The following is a 27,552-nucleotide window of genomic DNA, read 5'->3' on the forward strand; positions in this document are numbered from 1 at the left end:
CCGGTTTTTGTGAATTCCAGCATTGTCGTGCTAAAGCTTATTTACAAAGCTGAACTTTCATTTTATGTCCTCCATTAAAATCTTTTTTAAAGATCTGATTAGAGACTATTTGAAAGAATTTTTGGGTATTTTACCCAGCAGCCCCTGTAGACCCATAGAGATAAAGGAAAAACCTTGCCCTGACAGGCCACTGCTCTCTTTTCTCCCTCTTACCATGTACTGTAATGACTGTTTATTTAGCAAAGGCTCTACTTAAACTTAGTACTTCCTTAGTGCTCACACACACACATGCACATTTGTTTTCCTGCAAGAGTAGAGTTAAACAAAGTCACACAGCCATGCTCCTTTCACAGGGAGCTGTTCTTGTTCTTGTTATTTGTTCTTGGCTTCAGGGCTAAATGCTTCAGGTGGCTTTCTACTGACACACCACCTTTTTGATAGAACTAGAGCATATGTTACCAGTTTACAGTATATCAGTCCATATCAACATGCTATACACATACACAAATAACTCTTTCTTTAAATAACTGTTTATTATTGAATGCGTTGTGTTGTCAGAATGTCTATCTGGCTGGTAAATGCGTTTGTAGTTGTGCAGGCCTTCAAAGCCACTGAGAAGTGTTTGGCAGTGCACTCCTAGCTAGAATTATTTTAATCAATTATGCTTTATAAACAAGAACCATGTTAAATATATATATATATATATATATATATATATATATATATATAGGCATTATATAATATTGCATCCACAAAATTGAGAAAGCACATGTATATAAGTATTCACAGCCTTTGCAAAATTAAGCTCAGGCTGATCCTGTTTCCCCTGATCTTCATTGAGATGTTTCTGCAGCTTAATTGGTGTGGTTAAATGGTAAATTCAGTTGATTGTACATGATTTGGAAAGGCACACACGTGTCTATATAAGGTTCTACAGTTGACATTTCAAGTCAGAGCACAAACCAAGCATGAAGTCAAAGGAATTGTCTGTAGACCTCTGAGACAGGATTGTCCTAAGGCACAAATCTGGGGAAGGTTACAGAAAAATTTCTGCTGTTTTGAAGGTCCCAATGAGCACAGTGGCCTCCATTATCCATAAGAAGTTCGAAACCACCAGGACTAGTGGCTGGCCATCTAAACTGAGCGATTGGAGAAGAAGGGCCTTAGTCAGGGAGGTGACCAAGAACCAGATGGTCACTCTGTCAGAGCTCCAGAGGTCCTCTGTGGAGGGAGTAGAACCTTTCAGTAAGACAACCATCTCTGCAGCAATCCACCAATCAGGCCTATATGGTAGAGTGGCCAGAAAGTCTCATCAGACCTGATAATTTTGTTTCTCATGTCCTTCAGGTGACTTTTGGCAAACTCCAGGCGGGCTGCCATGTGCTTCCGTCTGACCACTCTACCATATAGGCCTTGAATAGACAGGTGTGTGCCTTTCCAAATCATGTCCAATTAACTAAATTTACCACAGGTGGACTCCAATTAAGCTGCAGAAAAATCTCAAGGATGATCAGGGGTAACAGGATGTGCCTGAGCTTAATTTTGAGCTTTATGGAAAAGGCTGTGAATAGTTATGTACATGTGCTTTCCCAATTTTTTTTTTTTAACAAATTTGCAAAAATCTCAAGTAAACTTTTTTATGCTGTCATTATGGGGTGTTGTGTGTTGAATTCTGAGGGAAAAAATGAATTTAATCCATTTTAGAATAAAATGTGGAAAAAGTGATGTGCTGTGAATACTTTCCGGATGCACTGTATATGATGTACCAATTTTGTTATACATGTTTATTATGTCTGCATAATTATGTACACAATCATTTAATATTTCCATATATACCTTAAAAATTTGTAAATAAATAACATTACAGGAGAATATTTGCATGGCTGTAAAGAAAAAATATATAGTATAAGACAGACCAGTTACCAGAAGAACTCATATTTCCCAGCAAGCTCAGTAAAACCTAACAACTATTTTACGTATAGTACCGTGCAAAAGTCTTGGGCACACACAAAAATATCAAATTACCAAAGGTGCCTTTAAAAGATAAACTTCTGCATAAAAGAAACTTCTGTATGGAGCAATAAAGAGTAATAAAATAAACATTCAATATTTGGAGTAAAGACTCACTGCCTAAAATCAGGAGTTTTGGACACAGATTTGTACAGTTTTATACGAAAACAGCTGTTAGGTTTACTGAGCTTGCTGGTGAATATGAGTTCTTTTGGTAACTGGTCTGTCTTATACTATATATTTTTTCTTCACAGCCATGCATATATTCTTCTGTCATGTTATATATACATAATTTTTTAAGTTATATATGGAAATACTAAATGATTGTGTACATAATTATGCAGACATAATAAACATATATAACAAAATTGGTACAGCATATGAAATGGTGTTTAAGACTTTTGCACAGTAAAGACAGTAAGTGGTTGAAGGACCTTGTTCTTCAACAGTGGCAACCGAGCGGTGTCAAGCCCAACAACTTATATACACAATACTGTATATATAGAAAGGTATAAATTATGAGGTATAAATACAGTTTACAGACTTTAAGGTATAAAATGTAAGAAAAAGAATATAATCAGAAAGCAGATACAGGAATATAGTGTCCATATAGTTTTCTGCTTGATGCCCTTTTCACACATGTGCGCGTACACAACGGAAACACTCTTTTATCGGATAAATAAACAAGAAATCTCTCTAATGACACTCGATTGAGTGACACACTAACAGAATCACTGCTGTAATAAAACAAATTAACCTGCCCTTTATCTTGAAAAGAATCGCGACACAGCAGTGTTTCAGTGTAGAGCAGAGAAAAAGTGTGTGTGTGTCTGTTTGTGTCTGTGAAGGCGAAAGTATGAGGGGTTTGTGTGTGCGGTGTCCAATGACTCGTGTGCACACAGACACAAAGAGCAGACTGAAAAAGAGAGAGAAAATGGATCTTTAACCTCTCTAATGAGACTTGCTTTTGCTTTACACGCGCGCTGCACACACACGCATACAGTCACAAAATAAAATATGTTTTACGCACACACACGTGGTCACAGTGTTATAGTAAACAGTACCCGCGTGCACGGATGTTGATAATACCAGTGAGAAACGTACTCTAAGACCCAGCAGGGGAGACGATTCCCCACAATTCCAGAGCGCAAGAAAGAGAAAAACCGTTGGCTCAGTTGTGATCACGTGACGCTAAGTGTCAAAACAAGAAGTGCATGCATGATACATGATACTCGGTACTCGGTTACCAAGATTCGTTCGTTTTCCAAGTCAAAATTCATTAAAAATTTTGCGGAACGCTCGCAAAACGCGTTACTCGCAATCTGAGGTTTCACTGTACTCTGATCATGTTGAATTAATTCTGTACACTTAGATTTTTGCTTGCAATGAATTATATCCACGTTTACCTTTCGTAGTCCTCATGAAGGATCGATGTAAGCTGTTCTGTCGTGTTGCTGGGACGATGGCCTACTACCAGCTACAAGATCGAGTGGTTGATGGAACTCCTTGTGGTCCAGACACCTATGACATCTGTGTTCAAGGCCTTTGCAGGGTACCATACAGTATTTCATGTCTTCTGCCTGCAATTGATAGTTGACTGAATATTTGATGTTTAAAAAAAATAAAAAAAAATAAAAAAATATCTATATTTGTTTTCTATTCCTCCAGCAAGCAGGTTGTGATCATGTTTTGAACTCCAAGGCCAGGAATGATAAGTGTGGAGTGTGTGGAGGGGACAACTCCTCCTGTAGGACTATCGCCGGTACTTTCAACAATGCACAATATGGTAAGAGAAGGTGGATTGCCACTGTAAACCTATTAACTAAAAAAAGTGACTAGGTTAGAGTTGCTGTCTCTTGATCTTAAAATAAAGAAGCAAATTTGGTCTGAAGTTTTCTGAAGTTCCATTTAGCATCATATATGGGTTTTCTGTCAGATAAAACATTTGTGACTCTATATTGTATCAGTATTGCCTTCATGTACATCACCCTTCCCCGATTTAAAATCATGATAGATTTCAATCTTTTGAAGCTTTATCTGCAGCCAGTGTGTTGCGTCTTGTGTCTCACAAACAAGCACAAGAATGTCTCAGCACTAGGCTCTTCTTTTACAGTACATAAAACATCAGCACAACCTGAGACGAACACGAGTAAGAGTTCTGTCCCCATTAGCATCAGCAGATAGTATTAGTTTTTTTATATAAAAGTTTTTACAGATGAACACTCATGTTAAAATATAATAAATGTCAGTAAGGTAGACAAAGCATGATTGGAAGTCTTTCCCTAAAAGACTAAATAATTTATAATGCAGGATCTACACAGATAATCCACACCATTTAAACCTTAAAACATTGTGCATAATACTGTGTGTTACACAGAAAACCAAAACAGCTCTGGCCCCTCGGGTCATGACTCCACAAGACCTCTAAAGGTGCATTGTGGTATCTGGCACCAGAATGTCAGCAGCAGATCCTTTAAGTGCTGTTAGTTGTAAGGTGGGACCTCAGTGGATCAGACTTGTTTGTCCAGCACATTCCATGGATGCTCGATCGGATTGAGATCTGGGGATTTCAGAGGCCAGATCAACAACCTTGAACTCTTTTCCTGCTGAACCCCATACAGACCTGTGATGCACTGTGTGATGCACTGATATAGCTGGTTGACATACACTATACTCTTTATTTTAGCGGATGATAATTGGTATGCTTGTTTAAATCAAGTTCAACATGCTGTCGGAATTTGTCAAGTTTTATTAAGAGCCGAGGCATTATAATTTATTATTGTGAAGGGTCTTAGTATTACATTTCAGTGTGAAGTGTAGTATAAAGTTACACTTGTCATTCCACTAAAACATTACTATTTACACGTGTCCCAGTCTATGACAGTCATCTGTTATATTTTATTAAGCTTTATTGGATTATTGTAGGTAGAATACAGCATATGTAGGGTTCAAAAAGTCCTTGTTACCTATCAGATGAAAGATTCCTGGGTGTTCTCATTTACCCACTATGGAGTTTGGTGGTAAATTTTATTTACTCATGCCAGTTGCTGTGGTCAAGGCCTCCCGTGCACTCCTATTGTTCTGATATAAGCTGATGCTCTTTGGTTTCAATCTGAGGTAGACCACAGGAATCCCAGAGCTTTAACATGGAGTCTGTTCCCTTTCTGCTGCTTTGCAATGTTTGTATTCTTGGGTCAGAGCTCAGTCTGTTTTTCTTGTGTGAACAGCCTGAGGCAGAGTCCACTGTCTCCGATCTCTGGTCAGCGTGTGTGGACAATTTGTGGTTTACACTGTTTCTTCAAACAGATTTGTGGCTGTACATTAGTGAGTGTGTCTGGTTGTGTTGTTGTGTAGGTAGTTTGGGATTCAGCCAGCTGTCTCTGATCTGGTTGACTGGTCTGTGTGGGTGGGAAAACCCTCTGTGGGAGTCACTCTGTCCATACCACTTAATAAAAAGCACAACTGCTGCTTTCTGAAAATCTTCAATTTAACAGTAACTGAGCTCTACTGAACTGCTTGACTGAATTAACAGAAAAGCCTTGGTCTACCTTTGCATACACAGTAAAATCCCTAATGTTGATTTAACACTTTTAGAGTTTATTTGAATCCAACTTGACTCATATAAACACTGCTGGTGTTAATACAACACTCTTAAGTGTTAATTCAACATGAGCATTTGCTCTGTAGATTCTACATGTCTCTAGAACAAAAATGATGAAAAAACAATGTTCCTTAAAGACCAGGGCCGGTATTCACAAAGCTTCTGAAGCCTAAAAGTTGCTCCTAGTGACGGAATTCTAAAAAAAATTCTTAGAATTATGATAAATTTAGGACTAAATATTAGTAAGAATAAAAATTATTCACGAAATATCTTATTCCTAAAAACAGCTCCTAAGATTAAAAATGTTAAGTGTAGAGAGGAGGACTTTTAGGAGGTTTAAGAGTTTTTATAGCAGAGGACAAAATGGCGCAAAAAAGAAATATCCCCCAAACAATGAAAAGGTGAGCCATTTTGCTCCCATCAATCTAAACTGGATTACAAGGAATAAAATCAGTATGGTAAATACATGTAAGAAATTAAATATAGTAGTCTACTGTGTAGAATTTGGTTGCCTCAAAAGTGAAGTTAAGTTAATTATCTTTAACATATTTAGCCAATAACAGAAACTTTGCATAAAGTAGCATGTAGTCATGACTATACACCTTCTTTATATACAAATCTTATGATTTCACTGTCTGTTCAATTATCATGTATTCTATTTTCACAAAGAGTGCATTAAGTCCTTTACAGAGGTCAGAGGTTATTTTTTTTCAACCAATCACAGTCCTTGATTTGCTGCATCATCCTAGCAACAGGGTTAACCACACCTCCTCACTAAGATAAAGGTTTTTGTACTTTCCTTCCTCAGAGTTGCTCCGAGAAGATTGCTAAATCACTTTTAGTCTAGGACTCCTAGGACTTTTTAAGCTAAGATAGGAGCTTTCTGAGGGAATTGTAAGAAGCTTTGTGAATATGGGCCCTGATATTAAAAAAACATAAATACTGTAGGTTTAGAACTATTGAGTAAGAAGTTTATGGCATAAACAGTCATTTACACAATTTTCATCCTCATCCTTGACCACTTCCATAAGGATAAAAACATCTCATGAGATTCTACAGTACAATGACATATAACATAACTCAAACTTAAATGTGTCTGTTTGTGCTTTCACTTTTTCCTTTAACCATGTGCATGCGCATGATTAAGAAATGTATGGCATTTAATTGTATGGCAGAACATAATTGTATTTGTGCCAGCAAATCAGATGATGCATGGCAGAACTTGCGAGTGCGAACACATAAACACAGGCATACTGTACATGAAACGCAGCTGAAACTCCCCCCTGTCTCTTAAGCTAACTGAAATTACTTGGTAGCAGAGACATTTTCTGTTCATTTTTAATGCAACCCTATTATTTTGCTAAATGTCTGACACATCGACAGCGTTAATTGATATGTGGCATGCTACAGTATGTATAAAGCTATCCTTATTTAGTGCCATTTAAGTTCAGCCCTTATTTGTCACATATACATTACTGCACAGTGAAATACTTGTTCTACACATATCCCAGCTTTTTTTTTTTTTTGGCAGCAGACAGGATTAAAAGCCTTGCTCAAGGGCCCAATAAGGCAGGTCAGCTACTCAGGAATTGGCAGAGCTGGGTGCTCAAACCACTGACCTTCCGATCAGTAACTCAGAGCCTAAACACATTTAGCCACCATTTATGGTCGCTACGGGTTGCATTTTTCAGACTTTGCTTGTAGTGCCTATAGCAAAGTCTTTAAGAACGGAGTACGCACAGAACGTTTTCGTCAAGGAATGATCCTTATCACCATTCAGATGAGCGCTGATTTCAATGTTACAGTACTTTAAATAAGCCCAGTTTTTATTACCAGCCAAAGATACATTTTCAATTAGAAGATGATAGCAGAAGGAAAAACCACCCAATCAGGCAACATTGAAGTCACTTCTCAGACTGTTGTGATTGGCCCATTACATGTACTACATCTGTATCCTATAATCTTGTGCATGCCTATCTGTACATGTTACTTCTTGCAGTGCAGACTTGTTCCGGGTTGAAAGTGATCCATAAAAATTATTAGGACCAAACTAGTAGAAGATTTCCTGGATGATTTTAATGTAAAGTGCGCATTAAGAAATAAAAAAAATTTAAAAACTTATGGAAAGGAGTGCATGTCTACAAAAGCTAGTGTTTTTAACTTTTTAATTTGTCACCTGTTTGTTTACGGATCGCATTGTTTAATAGCACAGCTTGGCATGTACATATATAGGATGGAATAGATTTAACAATCTTTATTAATTTTATTTACATAAATGAGTTCAGTTTAACTCTTTAGATCTTAAGTACATAATGTCTTTTATTCTCATAACTCTCTTAACTCCTATATATTTTCTAAACAGGATTTAATTCATAGTATTGCATATATTAAGTAATATGGTTTAGAAACAATCACTAAAAATAATTTTGGATTTTTAAGGGGTTGTAAAGGATGATAAAGCTAAAGAGCCAATTCCTAAATCAGTGCTGCCATCTACGGACCTAACTGTCCGGTAATCTCTTCTCTTCTCTTCTCTTCTCTTCTCTTCTCTTCTCTTCTCTTCTCTTCTCTTCATCTTTGGAACAATTGTGTGAAATTACAGGATAACTGTGCACTCTAGGTTATAATTACTTCTGCAATTTATTTTCCCTTTGTTTTTATGTGTTTGTGGGTGGGCCTTCAGGATGATAATGATGAAGTTATGCAGTGGGGCACGTTTTTGTTTTATAATTCTTTGTTTTTATACTTTCCTTTCCTTCCTGTGTTTACTTTTCCGTGCGTGATATATGAAGCCTAAATGGTGCCTTCGATTTTCCAGGTCTAGACCATGCAGCATATTGAAGCTATTAACTCAAGGTGTGATTGAAAGTGAAGGTGTCACTACTTTTCTGAGCATAAAAAATGTAATTTCTCTTATTTTTCATTCCAATTTCAAGGTTATAATGTTGTGGTTCGAATCCCAGCTGGTGCAACCAACATTGATATAAGGCAGGTCAGCTACTCAGGAACTCCAGAAGATGACAACTACCTCGGTAGGCCTTTGACTATTTTATGCAACTGTGGAAATTCTAAATGTTCAAGTCTTGCTATTTTTACAAGGCTTTAACAAACCATGAACCTCAGCATTGACAAATCATAAGTAATATGTAACAAAAAATTACTAAATAAGTAATGCCACAGCAATGCTAAATTCTTGATTGACTTTTTTTGACTCCACAGCTTTTAACACTAATTCCTGCTACATGATTTATATTAATGTGTTAATTCCAATATTTATAACAACAGCTTTTAAAATTATTTGAATTTAAAAATAAAGAGTCATTCAAATGCTTAGGTTTTAAGTGTGGTTAAGCTTTTTTAGGCATTTTTGGATAGTTACTGTTGTCCAGGATGGAGAGATTTACAGTTTTTAGTAAGATAAGAAGATGTAGAGTAATATTTGATTATTAACTACAAAGAAAGCAGAGATAGCGAGACCGAAAAGGGAACTTGGCTTATGGTCACTACACTGCAATAAATGTAACTATCAATTGAAAGATCATCTGCAGCATGTTTTCATGTAATAATAACAGAATAATAATTAGTCTCTCTTGTCTGGTCTCTTATCTGGTGCCTCTTTGGTCTGGCCTGCCTAGTCTGGTCTCTTTTGTATGGTCTCTCCTCTCTGTTCTCTTACTTGTTGAAAGTGATTGTTAGTGGATAGTTTTGTTTTAAACTAAAAAGGTCTGTTTTAAACCAAAACTGTGGTGAATATAAGTACATTAAGTTTGTGATTTGGGATTGTACAATATGAGTAATTGGGGCCAAATTTCATAACCCTTATATCTGCAAACCGGACTGAACTGCTTGCTCATGCACCGTTTGGAGCAGTGTAACACACTTTGAGGATTGTGCTATCCTCTCCTTCCACTTGGGTGATCTCATACACAACGCTGATTGGCTTTACAGTGCTGTACAAGCTGTAATTGACAAACAGTGCTAGGGTGCCTTTCATCCCACCCCTCCGAGAGAGCTCGGCCAATCAGCTGTCTCTAAGCTCGTGGCTGCAAGAGGCTACAGCATCACCCAGTGATGAACCAATTTTGTTTTAAGCCAGAATTAAAAAAACAAACTCTCTCTTTAATACAATGCAACAAATTAGGAAAGGTATAGTAGCAAGGTTTTGGTAGGAAATAGGGGTGATAAAAAGCAACATTGTTTTTAACCTAATCTGAATGTCTTCATTTATCATACGTGTAAATCATTTCCCTTGAGGACGGTGAGGAGAAATAGCCTACATAAAGCCACACAAATGTCAAGGAAAGCAGGAGTGAAGGAAAAGCAAACGGAGTGTCAGAGACTGAGAGAGAGAAAGATAAATGAGGGCCAGAGAGGTGTAATTAGAGACAGATGGAGAGAAATGGTTGATGGAAGACCATAATAAGGAGTAAAAGTAAATGAATGTGTTAAGAAGTAAGTAACATTTGCTTAAACTGCTCATACCATAGCAGGGGCTGACTTTAAAGCATGATCAGCTGGACAGACATTGGCGTATGCACATGATGCACATGTACATGCACACACGCACGCACGCACACACACACACACACGCACAAGGCTGCGAGCATTGTCTTTAGTCACTATTGTTTTCCATTATAGATCCATCTTTTAAGTGCAGTTAATTAGGAAACATTTCATGATTTTCTTAATTGCCTGTTTTTTTCCCCCAGCTCTTTCTGACGGCCAGTCAAACTTCCTGCTGAATGGGAACTTTGTCGTGTCAATGTTTAAAAGGGAAATCTCCTTAAGAGGAACACAAATTGAGTACAGTGGCTCAAACACCACAGAGGAGCGCATCAACTGCACTGAGCGCATGGAAGAGGAGCTTATTTTACAGGTTTAAACAACTGACTATGTTGAAATATAGAATCTACCAACAAAGACAAAGCTTACCAACCTATATCCACTTCCTGCATTAGTTTAATTAGTTGTTTTCCCTTTCAGGTGCTGTGTGTAGGGAACTTGTATAGCCCTGATGTACGTTATTCCTTTAACATTCCTATAGCGAATCACCAAGAGCAGTTTATGTGGGACCTGTCGGGCCCCTGGCAGGAGTGCAGCCGCATGTGCCAAGGTGAGGTTCAGCAGTATTCCTTTACTAGTGATTATTTGGATCTGTCATTTTATAATACTACTGGAGAGCTCAAATTCAAACTGTGAGCTTTTTATCCCCAACATTCATACACTAGAACCATCTTTACAAGTGTGTGTACTGTAATAGGAGAGCGGCGGAGAAAACCAGTGTGTGTACGTAAGAGTGATCGCCTGGTGGTGTCAGATCAGAGATGTGAACAACTTCATCGACCAAGGGGGGTTATGGAGCCCTGCAATATAGACTGTGACCTTAGGTACACTGTCCACACACATTAGTTCTGTAAAATATTTTTTAATCTAATCACTTTCTATTACGGAGTTACGCACACGCTTACGCACATGCATGGCCTTTACGTTCAGAGAATAAACGTTACGCCTTGGTTTTACGTGGTTTAGTCAGTCCTTGTGTTTTTTAACTGCATAGTAACGATTGCATAGTCACAAATACTTTACAAATTACTTAAGTCTTACTGACTTATTTACTGAGGTCTAAATACTTAACACAATTTTATTATCGTTAACTTTACACTGTGTTTGTAACTCTTAGTATGGCTCTCTAGTTACTTATGATCTCCCTGCTTTTTAGAACTACAAATTCTTTGCTCTAAAATGGCAGATCCATTTTTAAAAGGTCTTTATAGATTCACAGATCTGCATCTGTAACGTTTATTAAGCAGTCTACAAAAAAAAACAAAACACAATATGGATAATAGTTGCATAAAAGATCTTACATTTGATTCTTTGTCCAGGTAAATTTGTCATTATTTTACAGTTAAAAGCCAAGTTCATTCCTCTGTCTAAAACAACTTATCTTTATGCTCAGATGGCACGTAGCGGGTAAAAGTGAGTGCTCCACTAAGTGTGGCCCTGGGCATCGTACGCTAGAGGTGCTGTGTATGCGCTACAGCCGTGTGAAGCGAGGGAGTGACCGAGTGGAATCTCGAGCATGTGGTGATCTGGCTAAACCTCAGAACCGTGAGCCCTGCCATGGAGACTGTCTCCTGAAAAGCTGGCAGTACAGCACATGGTCTCAGGTGAGATGAAAAGCTTTTTTAGTCTTTCAAACTCAACAGGGAAATGTTCTTAGCAATGGGCTTTTTGTAGAAGTAGGTTAAGGATAATTGTAGTGACAATCAATAAGTATCAGACTTTTATGTTAGTTGTTGCAACTTTTAAAAAAACTGTCTTAAAATTGTGCTTGCAGTGTTCTAAGAGTTGTGGGCGTGGCACCCGCACACGTGACTCCTACTGTATGAATAACCTCGGCCAGCGGCTGGCAGAGCATGAGTGTAGCGAGCACCAGAGAGTTGTCTCTGAACCTTGTAATGACACGCCATGTCCTGACTGGTCCATCAGTGAGTGGACAGAGGTAGGCTTTACATCGATGTACAAATTTTCACAATTCATATGCTACTTATATTGTGAAGTGGTTGCATGCGTTTAAATCTTAGTGTAGGAAAATGTAATGCAGGTAACAGTAGATACAGAAAAAACATCAAGTGGACAAATAATAATAAGAATTATTATAATTATTATAGTACATGGCATAGTGATTAACACTGTGGCCTCACCCCTCCATGGTAGGGGGTTTGATTCCTGCCTCGGGGCTGAGTGCGTGGAGTTTGCATGTTCTCCCTATGTTTGCTGGGTTCCCGTGGGTACTCCAGTTTTCTTTCTCTATAGTCCAAAGTCATAGATTAAGGCAAATAGATTAAGGCCATAGTCAAGGGCAGATTAGATTAACTACCATTCCCATATTGCCCATAGTGTGTGTGTGTGTGTGTGTGTGTGTGTGCACATATGCCCTGCGATAGATTGGCACCAGGGTGTACCTCGCCTTATGTACACAGAAAAGGCGGTATAGAAAATAACTGAATGAATAAATAATAACAATAATTAATGACATAATTGTGTGACAGAGATTACTTTCCTGTAACAGCACAGGCCAAAGGGATTTATTTCTTTTTACAAAGGCTTTTTGTCCATACATATTATTGTAAATGATCCCCGAAAAAAATCAGTTTATGTAATCACTTGTGTTATAAATTTTTAAATAGTTGTTCCCTCTCTATCCTTTTTTACTCTTTTTATTAAAGTTCATTAGATGAAATAAAACCTTCCAATGCTACTAAGAAATTAGAAAGCTATCTGTCCTTAAGCAGAGGCAATTCTAGGGTCTGTTGGGGCCCTAGGCAAAAATTTGCAGGGCGCCTCTCCAACTAGCATTCATCACCATTATCTCATAAATAATAAATAAGGTTTTCAGGCTTCGAGGGCCCCCTTCTAGCATGGGGCTCCCAGCAGTTGCTTGTTGGAAAGAAACAGCTCTGTCCTAAAGATGTTCCCATGCCAAAAAAATATACTGATTTACCTGATTTTAATTTGGTAAAAAAATACAAATAAACATCTCTTCCCAGAAAGCTTTACAATATCAATAATTACACCTATTTGTATCTAAGTGCTCGACAAACAACTCAATGTCCTAGTTTTGTGGTTTACCTTAAGCTATTATTATGCTGTGCTCTATAGTAATTTTGAAAATGTCGCCTAAAATACTGTATGCGTAGTGAAACTGTCTTCCAAATGGATAGTATTTTTGAGCATTTTAAGTGCATGTTTAAGTCATAAATGCATAAGCCATATAATTCGTCTCTGCTCTGCTCTTTATGTAGTGCACAGTGACGTGTGGGAAGGGGGTGAGGCGCAGACAGGTATCCTGTGTTTTGGCAGAGGAGAGGCTCAGCGATGATCTCTGTGATCCCACTAGCAGACCCCGCACCATAAGCAGCTGTGTGCTATCGGAGTGTGCTTCCTGGCAAGTTGGTGCCTGGAGCACGGTGAGTGAGTGTGTGTATGTGTTTCATATGTTGCTATGTTATGGACATACGGTTGAAGTGGGACTGGTTCACAGGAAATGAAGGTCTGGACCAAGCAGTCCATAACTCACTGCACAATCAGATTCTTCCACATGTATTTATTCAGTACACACGCCACCTCACACACTCAAACTGTCAAACTATTCACATGATTAGACCCAGGTCCGACACTTTCAGACCACACACATCCATACACTGCTCAAGCCAATAGTCGTAGAATGCAGACAGTAATACTTTCATTGTAGTGTTTTTTTTTTTAGACAAGCTTTCTTAATGAACTTTTGAGTGGCTCTGTTATTAGGAGATCTTATTCACAAGGTCAGATACCACAGCTATCCGTAGCTAATCTTGCTCTCTGGCTGGACATGGTAGTAAGAAACCTCCTTAACCATTTGCAGAGATCTGTATACTCATATCGAAGCAGTTGTAGACTTTCTTCTTTCAGTCTGATGGATGTCTTAAATTTTTGAGAAACAGAATTGCCAATATTATTAAGGCTAGTGTTAGCAGACGGACTTAACTAGCTATAGAACACAGTATAGTTGGAAAAAGTGTAGAAGCTTGCATTACAATTTTTATAGTAAAATTCAATTAGTATATTTACTACATTCAGTGCCAGATGAGTGGTATGTGGATGAAACTTGTGCCTGTTTAATCAAAATTTGCTATCCAAATAAACACATCCTGAAGAACTTCCTCTGAGCTTTTTAAACACTTAACTTGTCTTGGGTTGAGGCAGACATTGGTCATATGTCTGAGAGAAGGAGAGTGTATGTTACGTTGTGGGGGATTGAGATGTGTGTGAGACCACCAAGTTTATGGTACGAGAATCTGATCGTTTTGACCTTGTGATAAACTAGTTTTAAAAAAGCTGACATGTTTTGTGTTAAAAAAAAGATTAAGAACATATGTAGCTTTTAGATGTAAATATATTGTACTGTCTATGTGGCTAAAACTCAATTTTATAATGATCAACACCTTCTGTAATGTGCTTATATTTACCTACATTTTAATTTAAGACAGACTTAAAAAAACATATCCCTTTAAGGTTAGGCAAAATTTAGGTATAGGTATAGCATCAGTTAGTTGCAACAATAATTATGTTAATTGAAGCTATGCACAGTGATAGGAATCTAAACATGTGTGTGTGCATGTTAGTTCAATGTAAGTGTGTCTAAATCATTTCCAGAATACAGTACTTGGGTTTCTATATGGTGTTTCTCTATGCCACATATTAACCACATTTAGTAACACTCCAGGGTGTATCTGTTTGAGTTTAAATGAAATGCTGTTATTTTGTTTTTTAAAGCATGACTGCATTTACATTCTGGGTTGAGTGATCGCTAAGTTAAATGTAGCATAATGAGAGGCAGTGTGTGAACCTGACAAAGAGGGAGAGTTCTAACATCTGACCTTGATTAAATCATGTTTAAATTATAAACATAACAAACATTATGTGCATGTTTTTCAGTGTGCTGTGACATGTGGCCATGGCTACCAAATGCGGGCAGTCAGGTGTGTGTCTGGTTCTTATGGCAAGACCATGGATGACAGAGAGTGTAATGCAGCGTCAAGACCACGAGATAGCCAGGTACACAAAAGCACGGGACACTCACTTAGAAGCAATTCATATCCCTGTGATACTAAGTCATGTGTGGTGTTTGTGAGTGTAGGAATGTGATTTGCCAGCCTGTCCCAGAACATCATCAGCAATCAGCACACCACGACCTGCAGCATCTGGACACTTACATACACAGTGGAGATTTGGATCCTGGACAACAGTGAGTAGAACAAAGAAAGAAAAACTAAACAGAATGCACACAAAAGCACATTGAATAAAGGTGCCCGTTTAAAGTATACAGTGTAGATGTAAATTACTTTCCAGACATTACAGTATTGAATTGCATTATGTGTCTGTGTGTGTGACATTAAGCGTTGCTTGAGCTCTGGCTTGCATCAGAACGAGACTGTGTGGTCCATCAGAAATAAGTTATCCAATTTCCCCCTGCCTTGTGGTAATGACAGTTGTTGCTGATAAAACTGTGACTTCACACACACGAGTTAATGCCAGACGGAGTTTCCTTGATTACTTTAGCCTCCTCTTAATACAAACTCTATTTTCTCTTAATCTAATACTTATCTCAAATGGACTCTCTTTCTCCACTCATAAATTCAGCACTTTGCTTAGGTATATATGTACTATATATATATATATAGTACATATTGTTTACACTTTATGTTAGTATTTATTCTTTTTTAACATTTAATGAATGAATTTGAATTTGATTTAATAAACATTATACCTGAGTACTATTTCTTTTTTAAAACCTTAAATATCACAAAAGATAATACTCTTTTTTTTTTTTTTTTACTGAAACAGTTCAGTTAAGATGACCACCTAAAAATGTTTGTACCCATCTACAGCTGTATTACCTTACAGAAGGTCTTACTTATGTTCCCTGTAAAATATAAGGGGTGTTTAAATCAAACCAGGACTTGTGATGAAATTTCTTATGAATGAGGGGTTGAAACCGATTGCCATTTACAAAAGACTTCATGCACGGTACGCCGATGAGAGGCTTAGCTGCAGTAAAACCTTTAAATAGTGCAAATGTTTTAAAGAAGTCCATACTGCAAGTTGAACGACTGATCCTTGAAAATCGACAGATAACTTATTGCCATAAAGTGGAAGAGACAATTTGTAGGAACTGTACACACTTTGATTCACAACACCACTTGCACATTACAGAAACTGTATGCTCAATGTGCTGGTGCTTTTTTAAAAGACAGCAATTAAGGCAGGTTACAACTAAGCAGAAGGGTTAAGAGCCCTCTTAAGGTTAAGGTTAAGATTAAGGATCCAATCAAGGTGTTAACCAAACCTTAACCACCAAGCCACAGCAATTAACACATCTATATTAAGTTAAACTCAAGGTCAACACAGATAATTACTACCATACTTCACTTTGACAAAAAGCTTTAGCTATTCCTCCATGTCGCCTGAAATTTTACTGAAAACAAATGCACTGCTCTAATTATTTACTGTATGGTACAATCTTGTAAAATACTAAAACAGTATTTTACTGCATTTTTACAATGAACAATTTAAAATGTAGAACTGTAATTCCAGTAAATAATTTTCCAAATATGAAATATTGTTGCACAATACTGTTTCCTTTTTAAAAACAAGCAAACTTAATATCTCTTATATCATGATTATGAAAAGCATGTTATAAAAGTGACCTTGTTAGGATATTAGATCGGATTTACTCTTTCTTTTAGTTAACCTGTGGGTTGTGTGTGTGTGTGTTCAGTGCTCTGTCTCCTGTGGGAAGGGTGAGAGAGCACGGTATGTCAGCTGCAGAGACTCTCAAGGACGAATAGCTGATGAAGCTTACTGCGCCCATCTTCCTCGACCTCCAGAAACCTCTGTGTGCTTTAGCCCCTGTGGCCAGTGGAGAGAGGGAGAGTGGTCACCTGTGTGTAACATTCTTGCATTATTTATTCATTAGTTTGTTCATTTACTCACTCACACAAGTATCTGTTTTCCAATTTCCCCTTCAGAAATATGTTAATATGTTAATCTGCATCTCCACCGCTAATTCTCGCTTAATCTGATTCTCCACCTCTTCCCTCTCTGCAGTGCTCTGTGTCATGTGGTGTGGGTCGTGCTACTCGACAGGTGGTGTGTATGAACTACAACCAGCAACTGGATGAATCTTTTTGCCATTTGGATGAGAAGCCCAGCTCGGAGAAGGAGTGTGTCGCTGCCCCGTGCCACTCAGTTTACCAGCTATGGCCCAATAACCAGCCCTACTTACCCCCTGACCCTCGCAGCCATCCAGGACACAATAGTTGGAATGTCCCGTCAACAGACCACCAGTGGAGGACTGGGCCCTGGGGATCAGTATGTCCCTTCTCATTTATCATATATTAATACACATACAGTGGTGGGCAAAAGTATTAAGTATAAAGGCAACATATGACAGCATGTGTTATAATTTTCCCAGGTGATATTACTAATTAGTTCTATCTGTTTGAAGAGACATGCTAATTAGAATCGTCTGGTTTAGTAAATATATGGAACAAATATATGACCGATCTTTTACTTTCTGAAGCCAGGGTGTCCATCCGTGAACAACAATGCCTAAAACTAGGAAATTCACAAGTGAGTTTCAGACTTCTGTGGCAAATGTCCAGGAAGCAATCATGGATTGAGCAATTGACAACAGAGTCCTGCAGACATCTTTTTGACTCTATGCCCAGCCAGATGCAGCAGGTTTTGAGGACTAAAGGGCTTCGTACTAATTTCTGATTGTTGTAAAGCAATTTCAGTGCATAGAATAACAAATTATTCTTGTTATCTTATTTAAAAAAAAAATCAAAATTCACAGTCAATACTTTTGGCCACCGCTGTACTTGGCAGCTGGATGTTTGCAAATTATCCCACTGTCTAAAGTGCAGGCTTTGCTTCCCATTTTCTAAACAAACTCTCTGGCATGATTTTCACTATTACAGTGTTCCAGTACATGTGAGGGGGGCTTCCAGAGGAGAGTGGTAGTGTGTCAGGACTCAGAAGGCCGCAGCACAAATTACTGCGATGAGAGAGTCAAGCCTAGTGAAGCAAAGAGCTGTGACTCAGGACCTTGTCCTCTGTGGAACTATGGCATCTGGGGAGAGGTGAGCATTCATGAAGACAATGTAGCTGTTTTAAAATTGTTTGGTAGCGGATCTTATCATACTGTAGCACAAGAACAAACATTGTAGTTTTATTAAATTTTCTGGTTCTGAGACTCTTTAAGTAAGTATGGTTATCTGTTCTCTCTTGAGCTTTTTCAATAATCCATCTTTGTGTTCTTACTTCACTAAACTTGTAAGTTTTTTTTTCTTCATATATTCACATTTGTTATGTTTACTAAATAAAAATCAAGAAAATTCTCTGAATAAGCTAGGCTCATCTATAAGGATAAGAGGATAAAATTCATCACTCTCGCTCTCACCAGGCTTCAATATAACTGATGTTTGTGTGAACACAGTAACCATAGATAACTATCAAATTCTGTCTCTAAGAAAACACCCTAACTATTTATCTCATTACGATCTCTATTGTTGTTAAATGCTCGGCTGGAACATCAGTGCATGCAGAATAATTTTTCCCCTTTGCTTCCAATATTGATTTATGTGCGTCTTCAATAAGAAAACAAACGTTATGCCAAAGAACATGACAGTTCAATAAATGTAAAGTTTAACAGAAGGCTAATTGAAAATGAATGTATGATTTGGCAGTCCTTTTGATTTTGCAAAAACAGGTCTAGGAGAAATTACACACATATGGTATAATTTTGTAATTTAACTGCTGCTTAGGATTGACTGTTACTGTTCTAAGGAATTGGACCAACAGTTTTTCCAAAAGTCCAATATTTTCTCATACAAAATGAATTTGCCCTATTTTCCTACAGCTGTAGCTCAGCTTACTCTGTCTAATCGGAAAAAAACACATATCCAACAAAATTTACTTTTTCAAAACTGCCCTTAAAACCACCTATTAAAATACATAAAGACTTGGTGTGTAGAGAACATGATTCAGCAAAAAAGTACCAAACTGCCAAAAAAACCCATATCAACATATATATGGGGCTTCCTGACTGCTATAAAGAAAAAATAGAGAGGATTGGTCAAAGCTTTTTGGAGTTATGACAAATTGTTCGGGACATGTGTCAAAACCCTTTTTTTGTTATAGAAGTACATTATGTTCACATTGTGATATGTATACCTGTTTTACAGAAATCGACCTTAACAAAAAACTGTTTTTTAAAACTGTTACTCTGGCCACATTATTTGGAGTAAACACATATGGAAAATAGGTTAAAGCCTCCGCCCTAATAAAATAGAAAACAAGAAATGTCTAACATGTATGGTTCCCGAGATAAAAACTTAAAAAGCAGGTTAGTTCTTTACAATACATTTCCATGGAGGTAAGCCGCTCCCCTTCCACTCACACATACTTACTAGTAGATGCTCATATCCCAAAGAAACATAAGAGGTATAGATGATCCATTTTCAGCATTTTCCCCCCCCCAAAAACAATGCATGATTGTGCCCTACTTTCCAGCCCTATTTTTTAAGAAATTGTCTCTATTATTTAGATTCTTTTCTCTTGGTGTTGACCGCTATTATGTTTTTTAAAATTCTTGTTTCACTTTGCCTCTTAGTGCAGTCTGTCATGTGGTGGAGGGCAGCGAACACGGCTAGTAGTGTGCCAGCGTACGAATGGGCAGAGGCTAAACGAGCACAACTGTGACATGCTGGACAAACCTCCTGATGTGGAGCGGTGCAACATGCAGCCGTGTCCCGGCAGCGCTTCCTGGCACAGGCGACCATGGAAGCCGGTACGATAGTATTTCTTTTTCTTTTATACTCTTCTGTTTCTCCCTCTTGTTGCAATGTGCTATTATTCACTGTACCACATCTAGCTGAGTTCACTGATGTTTTTCTGCACTATACACTATGAAAAGTGTAATATTTGAGAGTTGAAGCTACGTAAGAATCCCTCAAATGCTATAAATTCAGCTGAGTTTCTCTCACTGTTGAGCCACAATTCAGTACAACTGTGATTCGTTGTAGCAACTAGTGATTAAGATGCAAGGAAAGTTTACTGTTGATGTTTTTTTTTGTTTTTTTTTACTCTGCAATGCAGACAAGTGTTCAAGAAAGTGGGACAAAATGGTGAACTTTTTCAGGGTGACATTTAAACCCACCATCTTCATATGAACATAAAGCATTAGCATGTGGAACTCGCTGGGTTTGCTGCCCATCCATGCAGCCATAGTGCTGATTAATCAGACACAAAAGCTTGGCTCCCCAATGGGCATCGCATTATTCCAAACACATGGAGCCAGTCTGTTACAAATTTTCTAAATGTAAGGTCCAACAACACTGCTTATTTTATTGGGAGTATTTGATATTTATTTTATAATAATACAGTGTGAAGAAATTTGTTGTGGTGCAACTTGTACTCGAAGAACGCAAAGTGTATATTTGTGCATAAGAGTTTTAATATGTTGTATATCAACCAGCAACAAGTGATTATTATTGTATATTATATGTGTATCTTTGTACAGTAAATGTTTAATGTATTCATTTAATCGTTTTAAACAAAAATATTTAATATTTTTTCACTGGTGCTGAACAAATTTATTAGTGCAGATCAAATTGCAGACAATGCAGTTTGTGTTATCTTGTTTAATTGTGAAAAGAAAATAGTTTAGATAAATAAATCATGAAATGCTTTCTTTTCCTCTTTTGCAAAGCCAATATACAGTGGACCCTCATCATACAAATTTAATCCGTTTCGAAGGCGAGTTTGTAATTTGACATTTTGTAAAGCAAAGCACATTTCCCCAAAGAAAACAATGTAAATGTGGATAATCCGTTCCATCCACCAAAAATATTACCCAAAATTCCAAACTTGCATATGAAAACAATCAAAAATTTAGAAAATACATGTTAATTGAATAAAATACAAAATAAACAAACATTAAACATCAGTTTAATTATAAATGTGATGTGCCTTAATATGCCATTTTTTTCTTGCTGAAACAGTACCATTAAAATTATGACACGTTCCAGATGATCAGAACACATTACAGAACACAGTATTACCGATTATTTATTTTTAAATTTCTACTCAAAGTGCCTCCCATTTTTTTTTGGTACCATCCTTGTTATCTTTCTTTGAAGACATGGTGCTATATCCTCACAAAATTTTGCACAAAACATTTTTTTTTCCACAAGTTTTGACTGGCTACCGGAGATTTGCGAAACTGAAAGTGCGCGCCCCTGCTTTATCGGTTGTATGCTGAAACTGCTTCACATGTCGAAGCAAAGTCCAGCTAAAACTTTGGTTCATAAGTCAAAAATTCATAAACCAAGGCTTTCGTATGGTAAGGGGCCACTGTCGTGACATACATGTAGCAAAATAACGTACCTCACCATCAGGGACTACAAGTTTTCACTATCTATTGCTGATAAACGATGTCTTAATTATTGTATTAATTAACACTGGCTGGGAAACTGACCATATCAAAAATGTATAATGCACTTAATGAATCTATGATGAATATAATGATTCTCCTTTATGAGTCTATAAAACAGCTTATTAAGCTGTAGTATGAAAGCTGTGTTAACATTTTAGAAAGAATTAAGTGTAAAATATTTTCATAAAAATATATGTCATTCTGCACTATATAATTTTAATATCAGCTTGATTGAACAGCTTTCTTTTTTTAACCTATCTGGCAAATCATATTTAATTTTCAATGATCATGTTTATTTAATTAAAGTTTATTTAATAATGCATTTTGTTGAACCATTTCAGCTACCTACTGTAGCCAATGATTAGAAGTACAACTGACATATAGACTTTGACTAATGAGCAAATAACTACCCAACAAATAGCCAATAATTTTCCAGTTGATGGGTGATACATCATCTTCATAAAAAAAAAAAATAAAAATAAAAATTTTATATATATATATATATAGATATATATATATATATATATATATATAGATATATATAAACATTGGTGCTTGATTAGGACTTGTCTGTATAAACACAGATACCTCTTTCAGTTACATTTTAAACATTTTAATTATGTCAGTCTGGCTGTTTATGTTTACTGAAGGGTTGGTTTCAAGAGACTAATTTATTTGTTTACAGCTAAAATCAGAGAACGTCAGAATTAATGTAATATGTGCCTTGTTTTAATGTGTGCCATTAATCTTAAACATCTGTTTATATCCAGTCAGTTTTCTTGTAATAAATCTTTACTACTTGGTCCTGTTTACACTTGAGCTTTTCATGTATCAGGCTATATTATAATAGGTGTTATTTTATTTAAAAAGAACTACACCAAAAACCTCCAAACAAAGCGCATTTAAACCTGATTGCTCAAGTTGTTTAAAAAAAAAAAACGTATTAATGTCTTTCAATTGTGCCCTTGATAAGTCATCCTAATACATAACATTCTAACATTTTCAGATTTTTCTTTTAAGGAATTAAAACAAAATCTTTTTTTTATGGACCAATAATTAAAGGAAATTAAGGACCAATAATGTAGAATGTCATGAGCTGATCAGCATATTAATGCAATAGCAATGAGATCCAAGCCTTACGAAAAGACCAGGTGTAAACAGAGTCCATGTCTGGTTTCCTGTTACATTTTCTCCAATCTATTGACTTTTCAAACCTAAAAAACAACATCATTCAGGAATCTGAGTTTGACTATTTAACTGTTGGTGGTATTCTTTATTTATTGTATTAAGCAAATCTGCTCACCCATGATGGACTACACGTCCTGTTCTCAGGTGTATTTGTTCATAGATGATTTGTTCACAGCCTCTATACCACAAACTTCACAATTATGTTTACATGTAGTTTCATTAAAAAATATTAAAATTTGATTACAGTTATGTAGTTTGTGTTGTCTTAGTATCTTGACATTAAGTCTTGCACAATGTTTTTTAATATATTGTTTATTGTGCAATATACCAAAATTGACCATCTTGTTGCCTGTGTGTGAAGCTGTTTACTAAAGAATACTAGAAATCTTTCTAAGAATTTAGTATATTGTGCAGATAAAAATGTGTAATGTCTTTTTGTATTTTATCCATATACTTTATGGACTTTCAAAACAAAAATTAGTCTTCAAATAATTTTTGGGCATTGGTTAAGGCATCTGGTTGAGATTAGCGTAATTGGGTCTTCAGTAATGTGCTTGGCCAGAGACTTAGCACTTATTGCTTTCACTAGAATACATTACAGTTAGAATTATAATTGCTATTAATCAGTGTTGGCAAGACACAAAGTGGAACTTCAGATAAGTAAGACTTGGCTGTAGATCCTATCAGGCATTGTTTTCCAGTACATAACTGTGTGCAAGTAAAAAGCTGGAAAGCTGTGTGTTGGTTCCGTAGTGTTGGAAAATTGGTTTGACAAAACACCAGGCCAGGTTAGATGCTAATAAAATATAGTGAGTTTATTTTTATTATTTTTTACAGTGCATTGTTTAATATCTCATGTCAAGTCAAATCAACAAAAATATTCATTCAGTTCATTTAGGAGATAGATTTTCCTTACTTAAAATAAAGAACTGTAATACCTTAACCACAGACCAGGATTAAAGAGTTAATGTGATGTGGTTCTAAACTAAATATGGATTAATCTTATGTCCATTTCACTAAAACATGTACCTGTATACTGTATATCTACCAACCTGATTAAAACGTGACAAAGAATACACACAAAGATTTTACACGTCTCTAAATAAACTGTGTCTTTAATCATAATGGTTTTAAAGGAAGGTTATCATTGTTTAATTATTAATATATTTTGTTTCTTCAAGCTTATTTTTTAAAGTATAGTATATTATAGGCAACAAAGAAACAAACAAACAGCTATATGGACACAGCTTGTCATTTTGCCTGATTGACAGAATTCAGCTGCAGCAGCAATTTTACCAAACCACCTCCCTATGAAAACAAATCCAGCATTTAGCCATATTCCATTAAATATATCATGTCTATTAGAGGCTTATGGTCCAGCATGGAGAGGAGAAAATGTCAATACCATAGCTGCAATCTTTTCTAGAATTTCAATACTTTTAACTTCTCAGTGAGTGGAACCTTTTGCCCAAATCAGCAGCATGTTCATACAGGTGAAATTCTAGACTCATTATACAGTATGTACAGTTGGATTCGGTTTTGACAGTTATTAACTTTTAACATCCGTAGGACTTACCTTGCAAACAGGTGTCTGTGTTGTAGATCAGGTAAAAAGAATAAAACAATAAAAACATGGCTTGAGCCAAACATTTTTGTCTTAGCTTATAAAAGCCTACATTACTAAGAATAGTAATTTTGTAAGAAAATAAAACCATAAATATTAATACACGTTTCCAGGCACTGTATGCTCACTGAAAATGTGCAGTATGTTGGGTTTAGCTTTATCCCATGGATACAGATGTGACATGTCAGCAACAGAAAGATTGTAGCTTATGTTTTCCATTTCTCCTTGTAGGGTAAACAGTCTGTAATAAGCATCCTATTATAGCGCTTCAGCTTCCGACTTTCAAATTTATTGACATTGCTTTGGTACATAGTACTTAATAGTTAGATCAAATGACCAATTATGCTTAACACCATCCAATAATGTATCTTTAAAGAAATAATGCATTCTCACTAATCTTTATTTATTAATATTCACTAATATTTATTTCCTTATGTCATATAGAAATTAAATGACAAATTTTCTACACAATAAGTCAGAGATTGACTTAATCAACCAACTGCAAGTGATACAGCAAAACACAAACCTCTTTCTACTTTTACTTTGATATTTTAAATTCATATCCATATTAAAGTTATATTAAAAAACCTTTAACAATAGTACATATAGCATTCTTAAATTTCTCCCGTAACTCCAAATGTTCATTTCTACAGGGCTTTAAATCACACTTTACCTGGTTCATCCTGTGACAGTAATCAAACAGTCAAATATTCTCACATTTGGTTTACAGTACGTTTTTTGTTTTACTGTACGGTGGCTTAGTGGTTAGCACTGGTGCCTTGCACCTCCAGGGTCTGAGGTTGATTTCCAGCCAGATTCAATTCCCTGCTCTGTGTGTATGGAGTTCGTATTTTCTTCCTGTGCTTGGTGGGTTTCCTCCGGGTACTCTGGTTTCCTCCAACAGTCCAAAGACATGCTAATTGCCATTCCCAAAATTGCCTGTGGAGTATGAGTATGTGTGTGTGCCCTGCGATGGACTGGCACCCTGTCCAGGGTGTACCCTGCCCCTGGATAGGCTCCAGGCGACGCCATATAGATGATAAGTAAGTGAGTGATGTTTTATTGAGACAGGCTGCAAAGTGCCTAAAGATACAATTTAAAAATTGGTTGTTTGTGTAACAAACTTAGTAGCAGCAACCTTATTTCCTCTTTTGTCTGTTCTAATCACTGAGCATTTAGCATCACCATTGGACGAATCATCTGTCCTCATCTGCACCTGTTTCTTACTAATTTATGCCTTAAATTAGATGTTTTTTTTTTATTCTTTAATGAATTTTAAGCCACTTTGTGACTTAACAAACAAAAAACGTTCCTCTAAAAATGGTCAGGTAAAGGAACTGGACTGAAGCAAACAAAGTCCTACAGAAAGCCTGGAGAATTATTACAGTAACAATTACTAGAAAGTCTGTGTCTTTGGAAGCAAAATATGAAGACATGAGGGCTGCCTTAAGATTTTACAAATGACTGTATATCATGCATCTTTTAACTATGTACTTAACCCTTCTCTTTTTATCACATACATTATAGTTTAAGTAGTTTAAGAAAGCAGTGTTTCATTTATTTCCATCATGGGAAACCTTGGACTACTTACCTTTTTTACCTTGATAAATATGTCCTTACAGAAATATCAAAAATATAATAAAAATAAAATTGTTTATGTGCAGTATCTGACACACAAGACTCTGTGTAATGTATTAGAACAAAAAGTTTATCATTTGCTTCAGACTAATTAGGATTGAGAATTAAAAAGCTCTGTGGTGTAAAAACCAATGATAACAATTGATCTTAAATGCAAGTTGAGTATGCAGTTGCCTTTTTGTCTTCTACAGATACAGACCTGTAGCCCTGAGAGCTAGTAACTTTACTTGACTAAGGTTAAAAATTGTAATAATTGCAATTATTACAATTTTTAGGTGCTTAAGGAATTATAATCTTGGATTTTTCCCCATTATTCACTCTATGCACCAGAATTACCTGCCTGGTCTGTTTCTACTTGAATTATATGGCAAGTTACTACTGCTGGTGCACAGATGGGGAGGAAATACCAGCCTGTCTATCTCTAAGACAGCTCTTAATATATAAAATATCCCAACCTGCTTTTGTGCATAATGTCATTTTACATAATTTACATAAATATCAGAAAAAATATTTTCATGAATATCAGAAAAAAGACATAAATCACATCCTAAAAGTCAAAAACAGTCATAAGTAAATATATTTGGAATATCATTACCACTAACACAAATTATAGTTTAAGGAGTTGCTTCATATAAATACATGTTATAATCAACTCCACGTAATACTGTATATTAAAGCAGTGGTTCATTTATTTCCATCATGGGAAACCTTGGACTACTTACCTTCTTTTAGAACTTCAGCACAGCTCACATCACATTTAATCCATGACATATATCCAAAGCACCATAATAAAGAAGGAGCTGAATAGAATCTCCATGCCATGTGATTACAGCTGAGAGAGAATAAGCAGACAGTTCTCAGCTGGCTATGGTAGGGAAGAAATGACTTGTGGGTGGGAATTGAACAAAACCAAAAAAGGGAGAAAATTTGGGGGTGGGGGTATAAAATGTATGTTCCTATATATATATATATATATATATATATATATATATATATATATAATCCAGGCAGAATTGTTGTCTAAACTTTTTTAATGTCTCGTGATTTAATCCCCCTCATGACCTAAAGAGCTGATGAGATAACAGTCTTTGTGCTAAAACATTAAAAGGATCATAAATACATTAATATGGGTTTCCTTAAGTGGAATGGTATAGAGAAGCTTAAGAAAAAAGGAGTGTTGTAAAACTGCTTAAAGTCGTGCTCTAGACACCGGCATCATGTCCATTAGGAAAAATCAATAGGGATTTTTCCGGTTATGGTAAATTGTGGTAGCAGTAATTCATTGTTTATCTTAGACTACTTACCTCAATTAGAATTTTAGCATAGCTCACATCACATCTACAGCACCCTAATAATGGGGAGATAAATAGCATCCCTGTTTCATGCGTTCATAACTGAGAGAGAATAAGCTGAGAATTCTCGGCTTGGAGGAATGTGTTAATAAGA

At 36.4% G+C, this 27,552-nt stretch overlaps 1 protein-coding gene across 2 annotated transcripts in view; it reads left to right on the forward strand.

Moving 5' to 3' along the window:
• The window catches only part of LOC128508869 (A disintegrin and metalloproteinase with thrombospondin motifs 20), a 90,745-nt gene that overhangs the window by 45,360 nt on the left and 17,833 nt on the right, over positions 1–27,552 (forward strand). The window contains exons 14-28 of one of the 2 annotated variants that reach the window (XM_053480365.1): positions 3,426–3,562; positions 3,679–3,796; positions 8,548–8,643; positions 10,321–10,487; positions 10,595–10,724; positions 10,872–10,998; positions 11,568–11,778; positions 11,949–12,113; positions 13,417–13,581; positions 15,092–15,211; positions 15,294–15,401; positions 16,935–17,099; positions 17,264–17,527; positions 18,139–18,300; positions 19,833–20,009. In XM_053480365.1, coding sequence (XP_053336340.1) covers positions 3,426–3,562; positions 3,679–3,796; positions 8,548–8,643; positions 10,321–10,487; positions 10,595–10,724; positions 10,872–10,998; positions 11,568–11,778; positions 11,949–12,113; positions 13,417–13,581; positions 15,092–15,211; positions 15,294–15,401; positions 16,935–17,099; positions 17,264–17,527; positions 18,139–18,300; positions 19,833–20,009 — 2,312 coding nt within the window. The remainder of the gene's footprint in view (positions 1–3,425; positions 3,563–3,678; positions 3,797–8,547; positions 8,644–10,320; positions 10,488–10,594; positions 10,725–10,871; positions 10,999–11,567; positions 11,779–11,948; positions 12,114–13,416; positions 13,582–15,091; positions 15,212–15,293; positions 15,402–16,934; positions 17,100–17,263; positions 17,528–18,138; positions 18,301–19,832; positions 20,010–27,552) is intronic. The other variant, XM_053480373.1, reaches the window with a different exon arrangement.

The sequence above is a fragment of the Clarias gariepinus genome, chromosome 2 (assembly GCF_024256425.1).
Source record: "Clarias gariepinus isolate MV-2021 ecotype Netherlands chromosome 2, CGAR_prim_01v2, whole genome shotgun sequence".
Lineage (NCBI taxonomy): Eukaryota > Metazoa > Chordata > Actinopteri > Siluriformes > Clariidae > Clarias > Clarias gariepinus.